Genomic DNA, 22648 nt, shown 5'->3' on the forward strand with positions numbered 1-22648 from the left:
AGTCCTCTATCGATATCATGGTTCCATCATATGTTCGATCCCAGCTGCGGATCCTCAACCTCTCTCAGGCCTTCGCTATAAGCTCAACTGTACGAAAGCTCCACAGGTTTGGTGTCTGCAGCAGTCGTTTGACGAACTGTCAAGCTCATTCAAATTGATTCTGTCCCTTAGAGAGCGTGTCTCCTCTCTGGGAGTGTGTCAAGTGTCTGAGTGCGGTGTGTGCTTGGTGAACAGAGTCTTACTAAATTTACCTGGGACCCCCCGTCAGAAACCTGAGAAGGGCCTCGACTGGTCATCGTACGACAGACGCTTTGACTTCTTAGGCATTTGGGGAGGCACATATGTTAGGACTGTGTGCCAGTATGCTACTGTAAGTAGCATACATACACACACATACCAGTCAGACGACCTATTACCTTGGCACGATATTCCCACTCTTCATGCGTGCCTCACAGTTATTTCAATGTGTAAATTTCTCATTAGTTAACACTGAGGCTGTGACACCTGTTGTCGCTGTTGACCCCATGTTGACCCCATGTTGACTGTGGGGCAGTCACTGACATTAACATAACACCAGTGCACCTGTCGCATTGGGGTGAAGTCCAAGTCTCCCTGTTCCCATAACCATTGTAATTAATATTACACTGTTGTCACTGATTTGATTAAACTGTTGACCTTTGGTATATATTTGATAGGCCTGCTGACTGCTAAATGAGCTGCAACCATTGGATACATCTCCAGTTTCTTCTTCTGCATCCTTCTCCAATAGAGCACTGCCCTCTAGCGCTCACATGAAGCAATTACATGCGTTGTCAGGGGCCAGGACCTGCTGTTGCCTTTAAAGACTCAGTTTAAACTCTTTAAAAACGATTTGTCGCCCATTCAAGTGTCTTTGGTCAGAAATAATAAGAAAATGGACCCAGTAACAAAAGTATTTTGGAAGCTATTGTTTTATTTTATAAATCAAGTGGCACAGAGCTACTTTTGTGCTGCAGTGGCAGAATGAAGAATGATGTGTATGTCATTGATGTATCAATACTAATACCAATACTAATATTAATACTCATACTAATACCAATAACAGCGCATCACGGCTACAATACTCTCCCTAAATTTAAAATCTTGGCAGCTCGATTATCATACAAAATTACCTCTTTTCCCAGTCGTATACTTTGTTGGGTGTTCATGTGCGCTGAAGCCGTAGTTCTAATATTTCCGATAGCACATAAAGGCAGCATACCTCTTGCTGCTTTCACGGTATCCTCCTCCATCGCATATTGATCTAGCTAGCTAACGTTAGCTATTGTGTCAGAATGGTGTCTGTCGTATGTAAATGTGTGTCCGTTGTTTCTGGCTGAAGGTATTTGGCATTTGGCGGCTTTAATGTTCCGTGCGGCTAATTTAAAAACCATCGGTAAAGCGGGAACAGGCTGGTAGGTGGTCTTTGAAATCACTGAGACGTAACATATTGTTCACGTCCACTCGACTCTCATGAATCAGCCGGCTAGTACGCTAGCTATGCTAACTAGCCAGTAGCTAAGATCACCTCAGCCAAGGATATTAAACGGCTCCTTTGTTGTTTAGCTACTTTCTTGATAGTCACTAGTTAAAAAGTAACATATTTTAACGTTGTGAAGGTTGTCATTTAGCGGTAGTTAGCTTTTATGACATCGGTTTATTAGCTTTTACGAGATCAAAGCTGGCTATTTGTTGTAGTTGAGTTAGGTAGCTTATCAAGCTAACGACGACAGCAAGCGAACCCAAGCACAGTAACTTAGTGTTAATGTTCGTTTCAAGAGAGTTTACTAACGACATTGCAGGCTGTTAAATCAAGTCAGACACGTTAGTAGCAAAAGATCCATCCAGTGTTGACATTTAACACGACGAAAAGAGAGAAAACGTCAAATCAAAACAACTAGCTAGCTAGCTAACTTGAACCTATGAAATTAATAGCAACCCACGTCTAAGGTAATTTACTGCTCGTCTCTTAGCATAATTTGCTGACCAGAGAGCTAGTCTTCTCGACCTATGTATGAGGGTTTGTTTAAGGTCTACTATGAAAACTGAATGTCCCCTAGGTGCCCGTACTTTTCCTGCAAACATAGCAACTTATAGTACACACACAGAGAGGTTTCCTGAAGGCCTACTATGGCACTGAATGTCCCCGGAGGACCCATACTTTCCCTGCACACACTACACACCAACAGATTGTAAAACATAACAATTACACAGGTTGCCTTCTTCGGATGCTTTGAAGTGGCTAGCCATGTAATTTACTGTTATTTCATGTGAGAACAGGCTCCACATTACCCTCCATCTTCCCTCCACCTCAGGCACTTTCGCCGGACGATGGACGAGCTGGTCCATGACCTGGTGTCAGCGCTGGAGGAGAGCTCAGAGCAGGCAGCTCGTGGTGGCTTTGGCGATGGAGGGGACCACGCACTGGCCGTGGGCTGTCTGCTGAAGAGGCAGGCCCGAAAGCGGCGGGGCAGAAAACGACGGTCCGACAACCCCCACCCACCCTGGGAGACGGGCCACCTCAGTGAGGGCTCAGAGTCCAGTGTGGATGAACACAAGGTGAGGGAGAGTGAGTGGATGGAAGAGAGAGATGGTCTAGTGGTTACAGAGTCCGTTCTTCAACCAGGAGGTTCCAGGTTGAAGCCCTGTGTCTGCAGGCTCCGCCCTTCTGGAGTGTCCTTGAGCAAGACACTTCAGAAAGTCCTACCAGGTCCAGAGGCGCTTTTCTGTAGCTCACCCTGTGTTCTGGAGGAGGGCAAATGAAGAGGGAATTTCCCAAGGGGGGTAAAAAAAAAAAAAAAGACAAGCCCAGGACTCCCACGAGTGAGTGGCTCACAAACCACAGTTTCCCTCAGAAATCAATTCAAACTTAATTGTAACACAAATTTGGTTTGCCGACAGCCAGGTTAGTAGAAGCGACAACACAATAAAATCCCATAATAAAAATGGTGAAAACTCACAATATAAAAGTAAAATAAAACACAAAATAAATCACAACATATACTACACGGACACACATCAGTTGACAAGACCAGACAGTGAACTCAGATTGTTTTTCCCCTCCATTCCTGTGCTACGTCTTGACCAGTCACTATATATATCCCACACTGGTGCAAAAGCATTACAACTCTAATCCAGTTCAATGCTTTGGTCCTATTCTTCTAACTGGAAGTCACTAGTTTTTACAGTGACAACAGGCTTTCATAAATGTTTCATAAATTTAGCCTCACTCTTCTATCGTTGAGGCCTAAATGAAATTTAGGCTTAAATCTTCCTGTTTGAAATTTTCAAGTTTCAAACTTTAAGCGTCAATATCGCAATCCAGTATTTACCATACTGACATGTGTTGCAGGACTACCGTGCCAGCACAGGAGGTGTCTCTGCTGCTAACAGCCATGGCCGCGACAACAGCGACTCAGATGAACAGCTGGGCCCCAAACGCCGCACCCCCCTCACAGCTGACATGGGCCGAAACAAGCGCCCGCTGTGGCAGGATGACCTGGGTGTACTGGGCTCCGCAGAGGGCACCCGTAGCCTGAGGCGGCGACGTAAGGTCAAACGTATGGCTGTAGACCCACCTCTGGAACCGGGTGCCCCCTCCTCCACCTTTCTAGGGCCCCCGCCTGTCCCCAAAGCCCACGCTGGGGCCAGGCTGCCTGGGGTTGTAGCGGCTGAGGGAAGGGGTGCTATGGAGCTCTGTGGAGGTGGGATGGCAGGGCCAGGGGGAGGGAAGAGCAGGGTGAAGAAGAGGAAACTGACCGCCCACAGGCTGGGAGTGGAGGCTGCAGATGAAGGGGTGGTGGTGGAGAGTGAGGACCCCATCTCAGCTGCAACGGAAGGGTCCAAGGACAAGATGGAGTTGGAGGAGCAGAAGGGCTCGGATGAGGACATGAGTGACAGGTGGTTAGTGTTTTTTTTCTTACCCTGTGTTTCCAGAACGTGCGGCTCCACTGTTGATGCTCCAGGGTGTGTGTGTGAGTGAGTGTGTGTGTGTGTGTGTGTGAGTGAGAGGCAGGGAGGGAGAGTGTATGCCAAGAGGTGAGGAGAAACTTTGTGCTAACTAGTTTTTCTTCTGGTAAATAATTATTTGCTTCAACTTGATAAATTTTTGTTGCTTGAAATGTCCTTAATGTAGTTTTTCCTATCCTTTTCTTCCTCTTTCTTTGTCAGTGAGACCAGCAGTGTGAGTAACAGCAGTGATGGAGGCCTCTACACCAATGATGAGGGAAGGCAAGGTACTCACTCAGAAATTACTCAGATTGACACCAGGACCATGCACAGATGTATGGCGGACAGTGGCTCAAACTAAAAAACTGGGCACAGCAGCAGAATGTTTTTTAAAAAATTCGGGCTAGGTTACCTTTTGTTTTTTTTAAAGAATGGTATGCTTTTTTCCTCAGCGATACACAGCCCTATTAAAAGTAAGGGGTAGAGGCTTGTTGCTATCTCTATATATGGCAGATTGACACCACAAGTCAGATTTCATTGTATGAGATCACATCTCTGTACGTCCGCACCTGGCCTGAAAATGGCTGTTATGCCTCTCTTGGGGCTGTATTTATTTAAATCTGTATCTATTACTTTTTCTTTGCTCTCCCGCTCCATGTCTTTACATTGTCTGTATTGTGACTGATTGCATCCAGACTACGTAGAATTATGATCTCAGTGCAAGCCTGACCACTTCTTTATCCAGTTTTGAAGATCCAATAGGAATGTGAGAATAATCCATATTCCTCCTCCTGGTGTGGTTTAATCCTAAATGTCCCATTGAAACAACAAGTTTTCAAAACAAACATTTTTCTACCTTTGTGATGCCAAGCCAGTCAATCCTATACACTGGCAAAAGTCCCTCACCCTATATTTATCCTACATCAGTGCTGGACATCAGGATTTTGCAAACAACTTCTCTGGAGTGTGGAGCAACTGTGCAGTAACAGAGTAGCAAACATGTAAAAAGTTGGCCTTCTACGATCACTGCATCTCTACCACTGCCAATGAACGTCAGGTCATATTTTCATGCTTTCCCTTCCAGGTGATGATGAGCAGAGCGACTGGTTCTACGAGGGCGAGCCGGGCTCCGGTTCAGGGCCCGGGGGTGCGTGTGGGGTGGCCGGGGTGGTTCCCTGGTGGGAGAGGGAGGCGGGGTCGGAGGAGCTGGACCTAGCTGACCCCGTCTTCAACAGCATCCTCACCGGATCCTTCCCCCTCATGAGCCCCGGAGCACAGAGAGGTAGGCAGCAAGCAGGCCTAAAGGGAACAGACAGGTGGGATACTTGGCTTGAGAGCTACAGTATGATTTTTATGAACTCAGACACTTTGCAGGTACTGGAAGAAATGGAATGGCTTTTGAAGGCGGTTTGAAAAGATTTTTAAAATAAAATAAGGTAATAGGAGTCAAAAGGAGTGATTGGCTTTTATAAACCAGTCACATAAAATGTTGCAATATTGTTGCAGTCTCACTCATGACCAGTAGGAGGCAAGCGCTGCATGCACACACAAAGCAGGGCAATGTAGTATAGCTGTGAAGTGTGTGGTGGTAAAATCATGGTGAAATCTCCTACCCGGGTTCAACATGCAGTATTAAAGCAACAGAATAAATATTCTCTTAGCAGACATTTCTCAGATGATTAGATAGTATGAAGGAGATGGAGATGGGCCAGTAAATCGTTCTTGTGTTGTCCATGGATTGTTTTTGTGTCCCGCCACCATGGTACATGGTATGTGGGACGTTGTGTCGTCATGGTGGCGTCTGCCTGTCTGTCTGTCTGTATGTGTATAGACACATTCTTGTGAACACAATAACTCAAGAACAATACATGATAGAAACTTCATACTTACACCACAGCTTAGGTTCCTCCTGTAGAGTAGATGATCTGATTAGATTCTGTAGCACCTTGCTGCATAAATGTGCATATTAATGAGGAAAAAATGATTTTCTTGACTTGACCTTCATGCTTTAAAATACTGAGTTCATATTAATACCACTCATGTGTTATGTGAAGACCAGTATGTTGACGTAGGAATATTTACTAATTCGCTTAATTAATGACCTTAGCATAACTGGTCATGTTTATATCATGGTGATTATAGTGAGGCATTAGGCAGCACATGTGCCTCTTGTTAATTTGATCTAGTAAGTATTACTCCAGTGGGAACTGTCTGCTGAACTTGAATGTTATAATGGTCAAATTAATGTAATAATTTCAAAAAACATGTCATGAGTTTAATTGCTGACTAACCCATGTTGTGTTGATCAGGGTTCCAGGCCAGGCTAAGTCGTCTCCATGGAAACCAGCAGGCCTCTGAGGGGGGGCTGCAGGGGGGCTCGGGCCAGGGCTTCAGCGACAGACTGGGGAGACAAGCCCAGGACTCCCACGAGTGAGTGGCTCACAAACCACTGATTCCCTCAGAAATCAATTCAAACTTAATTGTAAAACAAATTTGGTTTGCCGACAGCCAGGTTGGAAGAAGGAACAACACAATAAAATCCCATAATAAAATTGGTGAAAACTCACAATATAAAAGTAAAATAAAACACAAAACAAATCACAACGTATACTACACGGACACGCATCAATTGACAAGACCAGACAGGGAGTCAGTTTTGTTAATTTGATATTATTGGTTAAACATCCATCCCAGTTTTTGCTCTAGTGCAGACTGTTACCTTTACAGTGCACTAATATGGATAATGTATTTCTATCAAATTGTTATTGCTAATCGATCCTATGCCTGTGTATGTTTTGGGGAGGAATTGGATTGAATTCAGATTTTTTTTTTTTTTTTTGTATATCAGATTTTGTCTAAAGGCAAATTTCTTGCTGTTGTGGCCTGCCACTGTTGAATTAATAATGGGAAGCACTTGTGCGCACACAAATATTTTAAGTCAGTCTTTTCATTTTAACATACGTTAAACAATCAGAGTTCACTTACAACAAGAAATTATGATTTATATTAATTTGTTTTGTGTCTCTGGAACTCTGTATTGGTGTGAGTGTGTGGCCTAAACTACATTGTTTTATTTCCAACAGGCCGTGGTTTAGCCAGGGCTCTAGGAGAGAACATGGACAGGTGAGAGACATTTCTTCACTTCTTCCCACTCTCATTCAAATTGCTAGGAAATGTCATTCTATCATTTAGATTTTGATCTTATAATACAAGGACCCAATGTAGTCAATGCTAAATTTGCATCATCAGCTTTGTGTTATTCTTAATACAAGAATGATTTAATTGCTGCTTGATTGTTAACTTTAACTTTTTCTTTTTTTTCCACTCCCTCTGACTACCTTTAGTTGCATTGGGACTCTCGGGCAGACAGAGGACATAGGAGAAGCTGTTCGGTAAAAACAGCCAGCAGGTGAGAACAGTGAGAACAGAGTTGAAATTTCCATTACTATCTATTTCCATTACTTCCTGCAGTCCCGTCGACATATTAACTCCTCCCTGGTTCCACACCATTTAATGATATTTTTAGAACAAATAAGAATGTAAACAAATACTTGTAGTAGTGTTATTTGAGGTAATGCTAACGCTGCATTCTTTTTCTGTTTCTGTGCTGGTTTTGCAGACAGACCAGTGGTCACCTAGGCTCTCTGTGCACGGGGGATGTCAAGCGGAGGCGCAAAGCAGCCCCCCTCGGCTCCACCGCCCCCTCAGGTATTGGACACACACCTAGCCATACCTAGCGCACCATCTGGCACTTTTTACCAACTGCTCCGTTTATTGTCTTTTTGGCTCTCGTTTTCTCCCTCATTTCCCTCCCCCTCTCCTGTCCTCGTTAGCTCTCCCGGCCGAGCTCAGTACATTAAGCAGCCTCCTTTTCCTCCTCGCCTTCTGCCTCTCCCTTGTACTGATATTGAGACAATTGAATGGAAACAGTAAAGAGAAGGTTTGATCCCACAGTCTTAAAAGGTTCGACTGAGGAAAGGATGTCCCTCTGCCTTCCCATCGCTCTCTCTCCCCTCTTCTCCCCCTCCCTCTCCCGCCATTAAACCCTGCTTTAGCTCTTAACCCCCTTTCCTCCTAAGCTATGTTGGACAAGAGTCAGCTGGCTGGTCAAGCCGTCAAAGCAGAGATACTGGATTACCTCTTAGCCAATCGTACTTGTGTATAACCCCCCCCTCTCTTCTAAACCACTCCCCTTACCTCTGGGACAGTTGCTGTGTTGGGGGTGGGAGAGGGAAAAGCCTAATGGTGTTACCTGCATACTAGAAAGAGGTAATAGGGGTAATAAAGGGGTAATAGGTCAGCCTCTGGGATCATTACCCATTAGACTTCCAGGAAGAGGGATTGGAATTATCTATGGAATGGGTACTTCCCCTCATTGGATGTATTTTGCAACACACAGTAATGTTATTTTGACTGGAATTTGTCTAAGACGATTGTACAATTATATATCGCTTTTTTAGATGGATTGTTTTCAGAGGAGCTTAGCTGAGCTTAGTTTGAGCCAGCTCCCAAGTCTTAATAAATCATGTATGCCTTTTATCTCTTCACCTCTCTGCTTCTCCCCTTCCTCTTATCATCGTCATGTATAGCACATGCTTATGTTGCAAATGGTTGGTAGGTTGGTTTGGGAGGCTGCCTTGTAATTGAAGGATGCTGATTTGATTTCTGGTACTGACAGTGCTCCACCCTGCCCCTCTAACCTCATCTATGTGCTCCAACCTCAAAGGATGCCCAAAGGATGGGTACTGAAAGCTAGCTAACCTTAGCTTAACGCTATGATCCATCATAATGTTTTTTGCAGCATGTTGTTGTAGGCATGCCCCTATAAAAATAAACGATACATAAAGATGTTTGCTATTCCACACACACACAAGCTGACAAATTCCCCCGTCTCTCTGCTAACATGTTTCCCTCTCTTTTCAGGAGTGGTGGGGGAGAACGCGGCTCCCATTCCTGAGACAAACATGGGGAGCCGCATGCTACAGAGCATGGGCTGGAGCCCGGGGATGGGCCTGGGTCCCGAGGGCAGGGGCATGACCGAGCCCATCCGGGCCACACAGAGACCCAAGGGCACAGGCCTAGGTTTCAACTGAGCCCCAGGTCTCTGCATCCTGAACCCGAGGCAGGCTCCGATGAGACATCCCAAGAGCTACAAGGAGGACGGAGATTAAATGCTGCTTAGGGTGATGAACAATGAAACGGGGTCCAGAGTAATCCAGCAATGTGAGTCACGAGATGGGAAAGAGTGAGACGTAACTGCAGGAGAAGCGAGCCTTAGGAATGGAGTCTGTGATAAAAGACAAACTTTCCCATATTGGGGAAACAGCAAGAGGCCTAGGACATCTACACAGCCTGCTCACACAATCGGAGAGAATGAAACGCGACCATGATTGAATGAAACCGAGCTGGAGAAGAGACTCCTTGCAAACATCGCCTCTTGCAAGAAACTCCATGTCAGAGAAAATAAATGACATTCATGCCTCATTGTTAGTGTTAAACTGGCGTTCCGCCTCAGACCCTTTACCTCAGACGCCAGCGTGACAGGCCAGAGAAATGGGGGCGATGTTGAAGTTGACCACGTACCGGGAGCAGCACTGCAGTCAGAGTGCGCTGATGATGATAGTGTGGTTTCTTTTCAATCAGTGGTATTGGTTAGAGACTTCAAGATAAATGGGTTTGTCTGATATTGCACAGGAAGTTTGGAATTAAAGACTATTCGAATTGGCCCATACCTCGAGGTTCAGTTCTAGGTCCTTTTTTAAAACGGTTTTATTGGAATTAATTTAGGGTACACTGTATGGATGCGTGTTAGGATATCTGGATGTTTTCCCATCAACTTTATTGTTCATTTTTGGGAGGAAAAAGTCATGTTGTCAGTAACACTGCAGAATGTTTTTATTTATCCATAAAAGAAATCAAATTTGAAACTGCAATTCCCCTTTCATATAGCACCACTATGTATGCATGTGCAGCTGTGGTTATGGCAGGATTCCACTGATGTTGACTATAAACAAATGTTTGAGCACATGAGGTTCAGCCTCGCTAACGTTTTTCTTTACTGTCCTATTTTACCTGGTATTGTTTAGGGATGATTTTTCTCCTACTGACACATGTTTTTACTGCAGACTGCAGTATATACAGTAGCCCATGCTCAGTGATTTCACATATGTGACTAATCTAAAGTTAAATGTATTACAGGGTTCCCATGCAGGTATGGAAAATCTGGAGAAGTATGGAAATAAATTGGTTAATTTCCATCTCTTAAAGATACACTTTACGCCAATAAACATATAACTACATATTTGATCTAGTTGTAGACCCATTGTCATTCAATTAATTGTGATATTTGTGTTGTGTCTTTATAAGGTAGTATGGCCTAGTTAGCATATTACCCTGCTACCATCAGAATAGATTGTACTGAATGCAGATTAAAAAACACTTTAAATACAGGCAAGAAATTAAGGTTTGGAAGAAATATGTAATTTTGAATTATAAAATGTGTAGCCGAACCCTGGTAATAGCAAGATTTCTCTGTAACACTTAGTATTTGTGTCTTCCACACATGGGCCAAATGTTATTTGCAAACAACTTTTAGCTTTTGTTGCAACCATGGAGTCCCAGATGGGTGGTGTTTACCCCATCAGGACAATAAGATAAGTGGCAGGTAAGCTGCCAATGACAAAAGTATATAAAATTAACTTTTGTGATTGCCTAAACTATCCGGCAGTCTTTGTATTGTCCTTTGAGGCAAATCCCAGGTGGGTTACAACAAATGCTCATTCGATAATCTTTGACCCATGTCTGGTGTCTACCTGCCCCCAATTTCTTTTCCAACCTCTCACAAAGCTACCTGGTTTTATGGTCTAGCTGCTACCCAGAAACCATTGTTTCTCATACTTCGAAATGGCTTGCAAACCAATTTCTTATTTTTTACAGTATGTGATCACTTATTACACTGAAGTAGGACGGTAAAATGAAACCTGTTGAAATATCATATTTCTCTGATTTTATGGCCAATGTGAAGCAAAGTTATGTGCCAGATATATACCAGCAGATTAGAGATCAGCCTTTCAACACGATCATGGGTTTCTGTTACAAGGATATGAAAGCTAATATCATCTTCAATCATATTCCAGTGGCAAGAAAAATACATGAAATTCATGACATTTCATTGATTAAATACAAACCGGGAGAACTTCTCTAGTTTTGGTGTTTTTGAGACGGCACATGCAGATACACACATACAGTACACACAACTGCTTTGAAAGCGCCCTTATTCCACTATTGCCTAAGAACATGCCCTCTAAATATTACCAACTCTATCAACACATGCATCACATTCACATGCTGACTCAACATCGCTGAAATATGATGCCTTCTCTGTCTCTCTCTCTCTCTCTCTCTCTCCCTCTCTCTCTCTCTTTGCAAGGCTGCAATAGAAATCCCTCCTCTGTATCTATGGGAATACTGGAGAGCTGTGTGTCCTCTACCCTCCCTTCTACCCACCTCCCTCTTCCCTCTGCATATAAGGGAATGCTGGCTGTGTCCTCTACCCCCCCGCCCCCCCCCCCCACACACACACACCCCCATCCCATCCACACACACACACACACACACACGCACAGAGTGTTTCTCTTAGACACAGTTTCTGTCTGACACTCTCTCAGGACTCCCCTGCGAGCAAGCTAGGCAGGCAGGTAGGTAGGTAAACTCAGCACTGGATCAGAGTGAGACACTGTGAGAGGAGAGAGAGAGAGAGAGAGTGTGTGTGTGTGCGCATATGTTTGTGTGTGTGTGTGTGTGTGTGCGTGCGCTGCTGCATCGCTGAGCTACAGAGACCGGAGGCGAGGAGAGCTGGAGCGTTTGTCCTTGAGACTGACTGACTGACTGACTGCAGCTGTAGAGGGAAGGAGCAGCCAGTGGATGAGACTGTGACAGTGAGTACTGGGCAAAGCGATGTGACAGGCAATGGGACTAACACAAGATGCAAAGGTTTATTTTAATGCAGCGGATGGACCGATGTGTTTTTGTTCCTGTCTGCTAAGATACAGTACAGTGTGGAATTTGGATGCATGTGGGAACAGGGAGGTGTACATGCGACTGTTTGTGTTTGTGCGTGTGTGTGTGTTTGTGTGCGTGTGTGTGTGTGTGACCAGGTGGTATAGGTCTACCCTGCTCCCAGGTGAACCCACCATCTCTCAGGCTTTTATTGGCTTCCAGAAAATCTTCTACTGTTGGTACTTGTTTTTAAGGTTATGGGACTTTGTAAGGACTTCAGCGATTGTTGTTTAGCTATTCAGTGTTTCTGCAGTTAGCATACGCTGCATTTTTTTTTTTTTGCTGTATTTATCAGGAAGTCAGTAAACATAACATTCCTTTCAATCTCTCTCTCTCTCCCTCTGTCTCGCTCCCTCCTGCTCTCTCTCTCCCCCTCTCTCTCTCTCTCTCTCTCTGGTTCTGTTGACAGATCGATAGTTATACATCTATAATTGGAAGCCATCATTTATGGCGTCCCTCCAAAGCGAGTCATTATCGTGTGTAATCTTGCAGAAAATTACATTTTGACTGGTGTACCTTGGCGTGGCCAGGACTCACTGGACTGTGCTAGGCTGGCTAACTGGCTGAGGTACGACCAGGGGGGGGTGGGGGACTTTAAGGGGGGCCCCAACCCAGGTGGGGAGGGGCCCTTCAGAGAGGTGAGGTGTTATGTTAGACTCATCGCGTTGGGGGCCCGGTGTCGCATCTTGCCCGAGATCCCAGAATCCCCGGCAGCGCCCATGGGTGCAGCCCCAACCAGCTTTATGGTCAGATGAGGAAGGAGGGAGGGAGGGCCTCGTCAGAAAGACGGAGAGCTTTCAAGGAAGATGATTGGGTATTAAAAAAAAAACAAATACAAAGAAGGGAGTATGGAAGGCGGCAAAGAGAGGAGGATTAAAAAGATGGAGTGAGAGACGGAGGGGGAGAGAGAGAAAGAAAGAGAGCGAGGGGAGTACTGGCATCAGACCCCTATGTTGTGACACAATGTCAAGTCTTGCAAGCCAGAGGTGAGATGAGACTAGCTCACCTGTGGAGCTGCTGACAGAATGTGTTGGGCTAGAGAGAGATAGAGTGATAGATAGATGGATAGATAGAGAGAGAGAGAGAGAGAGAGAGAGAGAGAGAGAGAGAGAGAGAGAGAGAGAGATAGCCAAAAGGTAAATTAATAAACGTGTGGTAGACTTTAAGTGTGAACAGATATGACAGGATAGCTCTTTGCTGGCTTCCCTGTATGTGTCCATGTTGATTTGTTCATTGCAGACATGCTGACAGCGAGCCAGAGGGCTAAATTTGCCACCTGTGGAGATAAAAGTGATATGATGAGATAGACTGCATGCTTCTTTTCTCCCATGCATGTGTGTGTGTGCCTATATACTGTATGTACACGTGTGTGTGCGTCTTTCTGTGGGTGTGTGAATGTGTGTATAATACTTCCTGACATCAGCAGTAGGTGTGTGGTTGCTGACTCCCAGGATTCCATGTGTGTCAGGCCCGCACCGCCGGCTGCTCACCTGAGACAGGCCTGGGAACCAGGTGTGTGTGTGTGTGCATCTGTGTGTGTGTGTGTCTGACAGGGAGCTAAAACTTGAAAAAGCATGTCTGTGTGCGGATCACATCTGTTTGTGTCCTGTTTTCTCTTTCTTTCCGTATCGAAATAGCCGGAATGCACAGAGACACAGAGGCGTGAACGAGAGCGCGGAGCCAGGGGTTGTGGGTAATGTCAGAGACGGAGATGGAGACCAGAAGTTGACCGGTTAATCCGACGCTGCTTGTCGAGAAGATGTAGGGACTGTGCTGTGCTAATCCACATTATGTTGTTAGGAGAGACTTGGTTACATAATCGTCTAAGAATACAGATGAGCACCTGCCAGAAGGAAACATATCTTGATGCTGGGATGGAGAGACGATGAAATGTACACACCTTCTTTAGAGAAATGGTTCACACTGCATAATCAGAGTTCTCTATATAAACCTGAGTGCATGATTAACTTCAATCAAATATGCTTTGATAGATTCCTTAACAGTGCTTTAACTAATCAGCCCTTACCAAACTTGTGGTCAATTCAAGGCAATATGCTGCATTATGAATAGCCAGACTGATGCCCGCTTGTTGGGAAAGGTAAGAAAAAATCCCTCCACTAGGGGGCAACCCAGCCAAGTTATTTGGTAAACCTACAGCATGTTGGCTATAGATGAATAAAAGCTATGGCAACGCTGGCATTCTATATTCTGCAATTTTGTTCATTCTTAAAGTCTCAAAGTGCATTAGTCAAAAATAGTCAATGATTATTCAAAAGCACACCTAATGCAATTCTTTCCCTTCTTTCTGTCTAATGTGGTATAAGCAATCCTGACTGCTTAAATGCCTTCCTGTGGGTTTGCAATTGCATATATATTCCCCAGCAGTGACTCACTTCCTTACTGCGTCCCCAGTGGGACCATAGGATCCAGAGATAAGTGAAAACCATTTGGAGACCATTGACCCGTTGAGGATAGCAGCGGGTCCCAGTGGCTCTAAGTGACATTTCTATGGTTAAGTTGCTTTAAGCTCGTCCCACAGGCTTTCTAAGGTTTACACACACCCACCGGCTACTGGCAAGACACCGATCACGGACGCGCTATTCCCACTTATCTGTATGTGTGTGTGTGTGTGTGTGTGTGTGTGTGTGTGTGTGTGTGTGTGTGTGACCCCTGATCCCTACACGGTGTGTGACAGATCAATACACCGATCCTCTTCCAAGTGCTCATCTGCCAATCAATCCATCATTCTAGGTATCATTTCCCTCCCATCCATCTATTTAAAGACATCAGACTGTAAAGCATGCAAACAGAATGAATGGTCAAACTATTTGCATGCTGTATCTCTTTTCTCTCTTTCAATCTCTCTCCATCTATATATATCTTTTTCTCCCTCTCTGTCATTTATTATTTCTCTCTTCCTCTTCCTTTCTCTTTTTTTTTTTTTTCTCGGTCTCCCTTTCTTCTTCCTTCCATCTCCCCCCCCCCCCCCTCTGTAAACCATTTAAGTGTCTGAGAGGGTATGTACTATGTCGGTGTGGCGAGACAATGGTGTTTGCACACAGTGTCAATAGACTTTCCCTCTTTGTCTCAGTAATTGATGGATGACTGTGAGTCAGGCATAAGCTAAGCAGATTACACTTCCTAGGTCGGAGGGCTGATGTTAATGTATTGGCTGGAGGTTTGAGAACTCTGTGCGTGCCTTTGTGTGTGTGTGTGTGTGTGTGTGTGTGTGTGTGTTTGTGTGTGTGTGTGTGTGGTGGGGGTTGGAGTCGCACAGTGACTGTCCAGTTTTGGAAGTCAATCCGACAGCTGTCCCTTGAGGCTGAGATTTGGTGGGTATGAGTTTAGGGATGAGAAGGGGGTATGTGTGCGTGTGTGTGTGTGTGTGTGTGTGTGTGTTTCAATGATGCAGGGGGTGCCTGCTTTACCCATACCTTTTCCGTTTCTTCAGAGAAAAACAGATAAGATTGGCCTGTGGTCAATAGCTGGCTGCTTGGTGCTTGGTTCCAGGCACCGTCCCTCTGGAGCAGCTATCGAACTCCTGTCTTCAGTCTCAGCAATGGAAAAATATGGTTGATGTTAAACTGTAACCACGCGCGTTTGATTTCATTTTCTGCATTTGGCCTATTTGAAACATATTTAGTTCCCCTTCCTTGTCATTTATGCATTTAGTTTTGGTTTGTGTCGTTTTCCTCCTCGTTGAGTTTTGTTGTTATTTAGCTTCTGCTTGATGTCATTTTGACTTTTCGGTCATTTTGAGTTGAGATGTTTTTACAAGCCACTATAAGCCATTTTTATTTAATCTCACCTGTGCAACCTGCCTTTTTTTCTATTCTGTTTTAGCATTTTTATTTGCTCAAATAAACTTTAAACTTGTGTGACATTCAGCAGGAGATACCATCGGATTGAGTAGGCTACCTCAAAAAACTCCTTTATAAAAGATCCCACAAAAAGCATTGTCCAGTCTATCTGAATTTGTTGAGCTTGTTTGATGATACATTTTTGATAATCAGGTGATAGAAAGCATAATGAATGCATCATATGGCAGTTATTGAGTCTATAACCTGTTCATTCATATTTGAACCATAGCTCTCAGTGTTATTATATCAAGCTTAGGCAGAGAGCCACTGTGAAGTGAGCCGAACATGTTAAACAGTAATGAGTAAATTATCAGAGAAAATAAACTACTCAGAAGTGTTCTTACCTTGAAGTGGTTCACCAGACGCCACTCTGACTTGACTCAAGTGTGCCTTACTATTGTTGTGGCGCGTCTCAAGACCGCTCCGCCGGTGCCAAGGAAAATATCAACCTTTCTCAGGTATCAGCTCCACTGATAACATCATTAATCTTTGTTTTAATTTCGCCCGAGACCGGGTGGATGAATTAGCTGCTGTATGAATATGAGAAAAACACCACAACTTGGCTGGAGTGAATAAAGGATCCATTGACGGCAGCTGCCAAACTAAAAGCCACTGGAGAGATAAGGGCCACTTCGCTATAATGTCAACATTTGGTTTCCTAAATGGTTTATTGAAGATAATTTTCCTGAGTAGATAATTTTTATGCGATACATTAACTTTAGGAGATTTGATATGATAATAGCACTCACTGCAGACACTCTAGCTTTCAGTATCTTTATGATAGAGATATAAAACTACAGTATATGTTATCTACCAGTAGAAATCACACTTTTTATCTTACAGTGGTGGGTTGTTTAATGTGCTCTCTCTCTCTCTCTCTCTCTCTCTCTCTTTCTTTCATTTATTTGGTGTGTGCATGTGTGTGTGTGTGTATGCGTATGTCTGCGTATGAGTGTAAGCTGTGTGCTTGCGTACGCCGCTTTAATGTGGTGTGCTGTTCCTGTGGGCGAGGTGTTTCATGTGGTGCATAATGAGATAAGGCCCACTCCATGCAGTCTGCTGTCTGGCCTTTATCTGAGCAACAGATTAGTGCAGGTGATTTCATTCCTGCGGAGTTTGGCTTGGCTGCGGTCGGCTCAGAACACGATGTCGACGAGCGAGAGACAGAGAGAGAGAGAGAGAGAGAGAGAGAGAGAGAGAGAGAGAGACAGAGAGAGAGAGAGAGAGAGAGAGAGAGAAGAAAACGCTTATAGACGCTTATAAAGTACTGACTCCCCTTGACTTTTGCATGTTTTTGATGCTACAATATTATTTCAAACTGCATTTATTTGGGGATTTTTTGACTGGAAACTACAAGAAGTGCTCTCAACCCCTCGGTTCACTTAAGCAAAAAATCAGTCCAACATTTCATATCGTACAGTATGTTATTCGTTCTTCAGCTTGTACTCAGGCAGGGTGAACAATCTTTTCCCTTCCAGCGTTGTTCTAATTCTGCCTTTCTTGGTAGAAAATCTGGTGTTCGCCCTTCATTACATCTCTGTGGGATTTTAGGAGGTAGGGCGGACTCACATTGATGGAACACGTTTCCCTTTCTAAGGTTTAAAAAAGAAAAAATCCTTCCTCCATCACCACACAGTTTGTGAAAAGACACATGGTGCGTTTTCAGCTCTTACTCCACTCTAATTTTACTGAGGAGGTGAACTGAGAAAATTGGACAGGAAAATCTAACCCACTGTATTTTCACATAGTTACATGCATAGTTACTGGGTGCAATTTATTGTGGTGGGTGGTTTTTTTTTTCTTTGAAACCTCAGGACGGTATTTGCTGGACTTGAATAGTGAACCACATTATTCCACACCTGTGCTGGTACCTTGAGGAAAAATACTCCATTACTCTACCCACTCAGATCCCAGAGGAGCCTGATATTGTGTAATACATTAATACAGATAGAATTAGCACAATGTGGAAAGGAAACGTTTATTCATTCCTAACTACAATATAAAAGAGGAAGTTGGACTAACAAATGATATAAAATCTTGGGCAAACTCAGCCTAAATGAAACGAGTGGGGCAAAAAAACCTTTTTCAATTCAGATTTTATGGTATTTGAAAGTTATTCCTTCATGTTTAATTTCTGAAATTTTGTTTTCACTTTGAGTTCTTTGCATATACGAAAACAATACCCAATAAATGAAATGTGCTCAAATTCAGGGGAGGTGAACAGTTTTTATAGCCACACATGAGAAAGTAAAGAAAAAAATGTGGGCTTGGTGTTTGAACTTGTATAAGAGAATACTGTAAATGTGCATGTGTGATTATTGCTGTCAGTGTGTATTTGCGTGTGCGTATGTGATGCCATGTGCATGTGTGTGCGTGTGTGTCTGTAATCCTGTATAAAGAGGAACTTTTGGTGACACGAACACTGAGTGGTCACGCAGGTATCTGTCTCTTAAATGGATTAGGATGTAGATCACAGATTACATAAGACTCATCTAACACTGGGCTGCTCAGCCTCAATCTCACAGGAGAAATGAGAGCAAAAGCATCAATTAGTAAACTACAAAATGACTGATGAACTGATTGTGATATTTGTACAATTCCAGTCAAATCAAGTTAATTTATGTTATGCTATTATACTGTTTTTTGACCAGGGTTACTGACAGCACCACACATAAGAAATCCTATGAAAACATTAATTTGATCATTGGAAAGTCTAACTGGAAAACACAGCAAATGAAAAACGGAACAGATGAGAAAACTGGAGTCTTGCATCCTGTTCGTCTGGTTTAATGATGGAACGCCGTCACACCGTTAAGACGGTGTTGATTCTGTCGACCATATCTTGTTGCACCTGTTACCTTTTTGTGTGCCAAGTACTACTTGCTGCGTTTCTCATTCTCTGTGTGTGTGTGTGTGTGTTTGTGTCTGCGTGTGCGTGTGTGTGTGTGCGTGTGTGCGTGTGTGTCACTGAAAGGTGAAAGCATCACATTAGGCGCATAGCCGTAGCTGATAATGAGATAAAGGTTTAAGCTCTCCTAGCACTCCACTACTATACCTGCAGTAAGTCAATTACGGCTTATTAACAAAGTAACTGTGCTTATGTGTTTTCCGTGTCTTTGTGCATAAGCGCATCCAGGCATCGATTTCATTTCAGTGGTGTGGACATTTAAGGCGGGTGGAGCTGGGGATCCTCCGCCAGAAATGTTTTGCTCATTACATGCAATTTCATACATATTTAGATAATTTGGCATGACTCTGGTATTAAAGATATTTTTAAGGATCTAAGGATTTAAGAAGTAATTGTACTGCTGGAAACCAATTTCTGATGATGCTTTTACCATTATTTAACCTCAAAAACAGATTAAGCCATATGACAAATACTGTAATAACTTGGCAGATATTGTGATAATTTATTACCCGCAAAAACAGAGCTTTTCACAGAAACACTGCATATATCACTATACTCTTTTTAACTTGAAACTTACACACACAGATTAAGTATGTATTGTATTTCCTGTTGTATCAGCTAGCATGGTGAGTCTCCCTCCAAGATAACCACAAACTGTCCCATCAAAATAATTACAGCTGCAGTTATGTTCTCCTTGAATTAATTAGACAGCATTTTTCTAGCTGCTAGCAGCCTGAAATCTCTGTGCAGTTGAGAGTCTGTTTTCTATTTTTCCATATCAAGCGCTGTCTGACAACTAGAACCTGTTAAATACCCAACATGCTCTCCCCTGCCATCCTGCCACAGCCACCTGCACCAGTCCGAGGCTGGCTCTCATTGGCTCAGAGGGGAGCCAATTAAGTATCAGCTTTACGTTCTGGGGGAAGGCCATTCAAAGCGTCTGGCTGGATATTCATGAGGGCCGGCTTGGCTTGGACACCCTTGTCACAGAGCCAGCTAGTCACAACACTCAGGACTTCAAAGGCAGACAGTTGCTTGAGGCTGTTGGTAAGAAGTGTGAGTGACAGGCAGCGAGACAGAGAGACAATGAGAGGGACTGGGAGTGCGATACAACAGAGGAGAGGGCAATAGATGGAGACAAAGTGAGGAGACGGAGTAAAGAGAAAGTGACAAACAGTGGAGGCAAAAGTGAGAGAGGCAATTCATAAAAGGAGAGCCGTGGAGGCAGAGACTGTAGCGAAGCAAGAGCGAGAGAAAATAAAACAGAGGAACAGAGGAGGCAGACACAGAAATAGAGACAGTCACAGATAAAAAACAGAGAGATTGCTCCCCGGACAGAAGCTTTTTCTCCTCTTCGGAGTATGGTGGCAGAGAGCACATGGATTTAGTCGAGCTCTACCTCCCCGAGTGTTTCACCTACCACTCTGACACCGAGTAAGTACTGCACTTTCTCACTGGAAACTAAGTGTACAAAGCAAAAGTGTGTATTCTCAAATTGGATAGTCAAGAGTCACACAGGTCTCTTTCAATTTAATAGCAAAGGGAGACAATATTGTGTGAGGCACGCACAGTAATAATGACTAGAGCTTCTTCATGATGACTTAGATGAGATTTTCTTTCAGATGCTCATTTCTGTGTGTGTGTGTGTGTGTGTGTGTGTGTGTGTGTGTGTGTGCGCGCGTGCTTGCTCACACGTTAGCTGAAGCAGATATTCTTGTCTTTGTGCTATACACATAATACTGCGCCGGTATTGCCCTGCTCTTGATTTCCCAAGATGATCTTAAAACTTCAGATCAGTTCATGCCATGAATCAGTACCATGCATAACACTTTTGTGTACTGTGAGAAAAGCTATACAACTATTTAGCACACAAGAGGACTGGAGATTGGGATTCTGGCAGACAGTGAGAAAAGTGAGAAAAGTGAGAAAAGGGAAAAAGGAGAGCGATGGAGAAAGTTAATACAAAAGAAGAAGGAAATTCTCCAGATTTGAGAAGCACTAAGTATACACACGACACAATTTAACTCTTGTGCTTAAGCATCACCACTATTCATTCTAACTTTAATGAAAAGGAATGAACCACTTCTATAATATTTGCTCATCCGGTCATTACAATTTACAACACTGTCCTAATCATTGGCATTTATCTGTCTTTGAATGAACCTGTTAAATATTCGCTATTAATTACCAGTCATAGGCCTACAGGATGTTCTAGTACTTGTACTTAGAGTTACTGCTCTATAATGTAAAGTGATTTAAATGTATGCTTTTATCCTCTATCCTCCAGGTAAGCTTAGATGTGATGTTGTGCTTGCAGCTGTGGAGGTTTGTTTGTGTTGCTTACGGTTGTGCTTTGTTTACCTCTTGTTTGTTGTTGGTGAGCGGTGAGTGGTGAGGCCAGTTTGGAGGAAGTCATTCCTAGCATGGCGGCAATTTGAGACTGCAGCCTAGGTCAGCCAAGGCTAGTGAAAAGATACACTGACATGAACAAAGCATGCGAGCATGAAAGCGTATGAAAAGATGTGACAAGCAGCTGTTTTATTACCATTCAGATCACTCTGACGCCGCTTTTCGATTGCCTTTCTTTTCTGTAATCACGGAAACTCACGTTCATTATCACTCAGACGCTACCGTGTCTTTATCGGCTGTGGCGTGATCACTCCCTCCGAAAACGTATCTCATCAAGCGCTTTTTGGGATTGAAACTAAATGAACTTTCCGTAAGAGGAGAAAGACAAAGAGAGAGGCAGAGAGGAATAAGACAGACAGTTAAATACAGAGAGAGAGAGAGAGAGAGAGAGAGAGAGAGACAGACAGGGACCAAACAGAAAGAGGCTTAGACAGCAGACATGTGGATGTGCAGGTCGGGTGATTGCCTGTGACACTGGGAACTAGATAAAGAACGGGAGAAAAGGCAGTGACAGCCGCAGCTCATCCCCCTGTATGGCACGCTATTCGTGCCTCCAGACCCTGCAGGTCCAGCTCTAGCCACAGGCATCTCATCTCCGGGCGAACGGCTTCAACCCGAGCCCAGCTAAGACTCTTACGGCTGGCTGGGGGTGCCACTGATCCCTGCTCATCTCCTATTGGCTCATTAGAAAAAAAAACACTTCTGAGACCCCACTGACCCAAATAACTTGTCCTCGGGTTCGGGGTTATATGTAAAGGGCTATAGGGTTAGCTCCGGTCAACAGGAGTTCATTAGTGTTTGTGTTTCTTTGTGGTTTTGCATGAATCTCTGTTGTCTTGTGTTGTATTTTCATTTTCTCTCTGTCTTTCCTTGTTTTTTTCTCTGCACTGTCTCTATCCCTTCTCCTCCATCTCCCTTCTCATTTTCTCTATATTCCCCTTTCCTCCCAGATTTTCGCTGCTGTTTTCCTTTCCACTCCCTCTCTCTGTCTCTTCTCTTCTCTCCCTCCCTCCCTCCCTCCCTCGCTCATCCGGTGGGTCATTGTCTGCATTATGACTCTGCTCATTTGAAAGTGAGTGTTGCCTTCTCTCCGTTTCTTTCAACACCCCAGGTTAATGAGCCACACCAACGGCCCCCCTTTCTTTCTCTCCCTTCCCGGCTTTTTCACACTCTCTCTATCTGTCTGCCTCCCTTTTAACTCCCTCCTGTCTCTCTCTTTCTCTCTCTCTCTCTCTCTCTCTCACTCTCTCTCTCTCTCTGTCTGTCTGTCGTTTCACGCTGCATTTTAGCCTTTGTTGCCAAGGTGCAATTAGAGTTGTTTTGGATACTGGCACACAAAGGGGTAACGCATGATAACTTTGAACACACGCAGATGCAGGCATGCAAACCCACACACACACCTACACACACACACACACACACACACACTCACACACACGCACACACA

The 22648-nt window shown here is 44.0% G+C and overlaps 2 protein-coding genes across 4 annotated transcripts in view; both read left to right on the plus strand.

Moving 5' to 3' along the window:
- Positions 1 to 1298: 1298 nt before the first annotated feature.
- On the plus strand, positions 1299 to 11141 carry gpatch2 (G patch domain containing 2). Of its 2 annotated transcripts, none has more exons than XM_071919013.2 (10): positions 1299 to 1433; positions 2334 to 2577; positions 3371 to 3921; positions 4189 to 4253; positions 5051 to 5248; positions 6276 to 6396; positions 7050 to 7089; positions 7311 to 7375; positions 7586 to 7674; positions 8890 to 11141. In XM_071919013.2, the coding sequence occupies exons 1-10, from the start codon at positions 1384 to 1386 to the stop codon at positions 9057 to 9059; spliced, it is 1593 nt and encodes a 530-aa protein (XP_071775114.1). In that variant the 5' UTR covers positions 1299 to 1383; the 3' UTR covers positions 9060 to 11141. The 2 variants fall into 2 exon arrangements, with proteins under 2 accessions (XP_071775114.1, XP_071775115.1); XM_071919014.2 differs by having other exon boundaries at positions 3371 to 3918.
- A 577-nt stretch (positions 11142 to 11718) lies between these two features.
- The window catches only part of LOC139927029 (estrogen-related receptor gamma-like), a 29307-nt gene continuing 18377 nt past the window's right edge, over positions 11719 to 22648 (plus strand). The window contains exon 1 of one of the 2 annotated variants that reach the window (XM_071918999.2): positions 11719 to 11903. Coding sequence is in view for 1 of the 2 variants with exons in the window: in XM_071918997.2 (XP_071775098.1) it covers positions 20171 to 20226 (56 nt within the window). In the remaining variant the exon portion in view is untranslated. Of the gene's footprint in view, positions 11904 to 19783; positions 20227 to 22648 lie in introns of those variants that run through there. The other variant, XM_071918997.2, reaches the window with a different exon arrangement.

Source organism: Centroberyx gerrardi, chromosome 18 (genome assembly GCF_048128805.1).
Source record: "Centroberyx gerrardi isolate f3 chromosome 18, fCenGer3.hap1.cur.20231027, whole genome shotgun sequence".
NCBI lineage: Eukaryota > Metazoa > Chordata > Actinopteri > Beryciformes > Berycidae > Centroberyx > Centroberyx gerrardi.